Raw genomic sequence first — 2,452 nt, 5'->3', positions numbered from 1 at the left:
TGGCATAATAGAGGTCGTAAAGCCGCAGCTTTGACTTGCGTTATAACCTGCTGTTAATCTCCTTGCAGAAAAAGCTATCGTCAACTTCAATACGGCGGACTGGGACGCTATAAAATGCAGAGAAGAGCTGGTTCACTGTCATGGAGTAAGAAACTTCCAGATTCATAATTGTGCAGGCTTCGCTGGTTGATGGATTAAATTGGACGATAAGCAAGCGTAATCTGGATAGTATGATACACGAGATTGGAAACAATCTTCACTCATATGGATGAGCCGTTGAGTTTCGATTGAAGGGATTGTATGAATGGCTGAAAGCGGAGGCTGCATTCGAACCTACTTAGTAAGCTTCACTATATGCTACTTGGACTAGTAGCCGACCCCTGGAATTAACTCTACGGTGGGATAATTTGGAGTACATGAAGAAGCTGTGCCAGTTTTACCAGAGGAACCTAGTTTTAATCGCATAAGATAAAAACAATGTCAACTTGAAGAATTTGTATAAACGGTAAATCAAGTCACACCTCCTAAGTGATAAGTCTCCCTTAGAAGGTATCGAATTCCAAGCCACTTGAAAAATGAGGATGCTTCTCCGGAAAACAGGACATTCCCTATGCTTGATTTACTTCAGCCTTTTCCTTGGTCATCTTAAGGTTGTTCTAGACAGATATCATGATATCTTACAAGTGCATCTCTATGAGTACAGAGCAATCTCATGTCGCACAAGAATTAAGGCAACTGCAAAAATATACAGTAAGCATCATAGACGGGAGCTGCGAACGGAACCAGCTCATATATTTCAAGTAGACTTCTGATTTCCATGTGATAAATGGCGAGTACAATGACGGAATCAGGTTTGACACGAACTAAATTGATGAAGACTACCCGCTTAAACGAGCATCAACCAAGTCTCTGAAGCCTTTGAATACTTGAAGCTTTGTTATATGGTTGATATTGAACGTGTATCCATGGAACATAGGTCTAGTCTAGATTTTGCGGTAGTTCGGACGGCTCGGAAACAGCAACCAGCCCACCAGTCACATTCTCTAACCTACCATCGAATGGATGTTTGCGTCCATAGAGTATGGATCTCACCGGTTCGTCAAATAGTCGAGTCGCAATTATAGCGCATCTGCAAATGATGCAATAATTGTAGTCGGAGGAAGAACAATTTTGTCTTGTCGATTAGCGGCCCGAAGAAGACCTTGTAGATATAAAATCTACTTGCACTCCGGCTCAATATCCAATGCATCATACCGTCACATTGCTCCCGACTGTCTTTGAACATTTTGGCTACCTTGTACCTCAAGTCATGAAGACCACGTTCGGACTTGTGATTATTAGCTACGGCATCGCCATTGCTACAGCCCAATCCAGCTACTCCGACATTTGTTCCGGACCTCGCAACCGTAATCCCCGAGCTAATGTGGATGGAAACTACAAGGTGACCTATTACTGCGACTCTCAACTATCCCTGCCCGATACATTCCATTTGTCTGGCTTTGGAGTCATCAACGCCGAAGACTGCGCTCGAATTTGTAGGGATGCTTCGAATAATGACTGCCGAGGTGCTGTTTGGAGCCATAAGGACGCTGAGTGTTGGATCTCCAATTCTCAGGAAGGCGGAAGACTCATCTATGCCTCTGATCTGCTCTATATTGACCCAAATGATCACACCGCGGATCTGGCGCAGTGTCAGAAAGAGAAGACTCAGCTTCAGGCTGAACTTGAGAAATGCAAGACGAGCGGCGGTGGAGATGGAGGCTCCGGAATGAAATGTTAGTTCCGAACGAAGATCACATTAAAACGCTCGTTTGGTGTCTCTGACCACATAGATGAAAGGCCCCTATAATGATCTCAGCAACGTGAAAGATGATGACGGTGGCAAAACTTTCAAGGTCTACTGCAAGAGATGTGAGTTGAAACCGATATAAGATCCATCGCATGACCGTACATCTAACAAAACCTGCCATGTGTCAGTGGATGATTTTGGTGCTGCAAACATTCGCGTCTTCCCTGCTACCAATGCTCAGGCTTGTATCCAGGCTTGCGCGTATACCGATGGCTGCACTCGAGCAATCTGGGAGACAAAAGCAACCTTGAAAGACCCGACCAACTGCTGGCTTCGAGGTTGGCAAGGAGTCAACAAGGTTCCGACTACAGCTAGCGATGCTTACAGCAGTGCCCATCTCCAGTAGATCTGGATTTAAAGAGGCCCAGCATTGATTTTAAGTGAAACAAAATTCTCAAAACTATGAAAACTTGTGTGAAAAAGGACAGAACGTGACCTCAATCAGTCGGGCAGACCATGCTGCCCTGGCGTGACCTTCACGAAGCGGGGTCGGATCGGGTTCAGGGCCTTAGCGTCTTGGCGCGGGGTAATCAGGTGTCGAGTATTGTGGGGTCGGTAGAAAACCACTATAGCAAGATTGACTTAGTGTTTGTCGTGTTTTCT

The 2,452-nt window shown here is 45.2% G+C and overlaps 1 protein-coding gene across 1 annotated transcript; it reads left to right on the top strand.

Moving 5' to 3' along the window:
- Positions 1-1,243: 1,243 nt before the first annotated feature.
- N7458_008778 (uncharacterized protein) lies at positions 1,244-2,195 on the top strand (the record flags this gene model as incomplete). The annotated part of the gene is made up of 3 exons (XM_056912160.1): positions 1,244-1,775; positions 1,840-1,911; positions 1,978-2,195. 3 exons carry the CDS (start codon positions 1,244-1,246, stop codon positions 2,193-2,195), a joined length of 822 nt encoding a protein of 273 aa, XP_056761009.1.
- Positions 2,196-2,452: the final 257 nt, after the last annotated feature.

This window comes from Penicillium daleae (assembly GCF_028827525.1).
Source record: "Penicillium daleae strain IBT 16125 chromosome Unknown utg000008l_segment0_segment0, whole genome shotgun sequence".
Lineage (NCBI taxonomy): Eukaryota > Fungi > Ascomycota > Eurotiomycetes > Eurotiales > Aspergillaceae > Penicillium > Penicillium daleae.
Note: the sequence above shows the minus strand (reverse complement) of the source record. Positions and strands in the feature narration are given on the sequence as shown.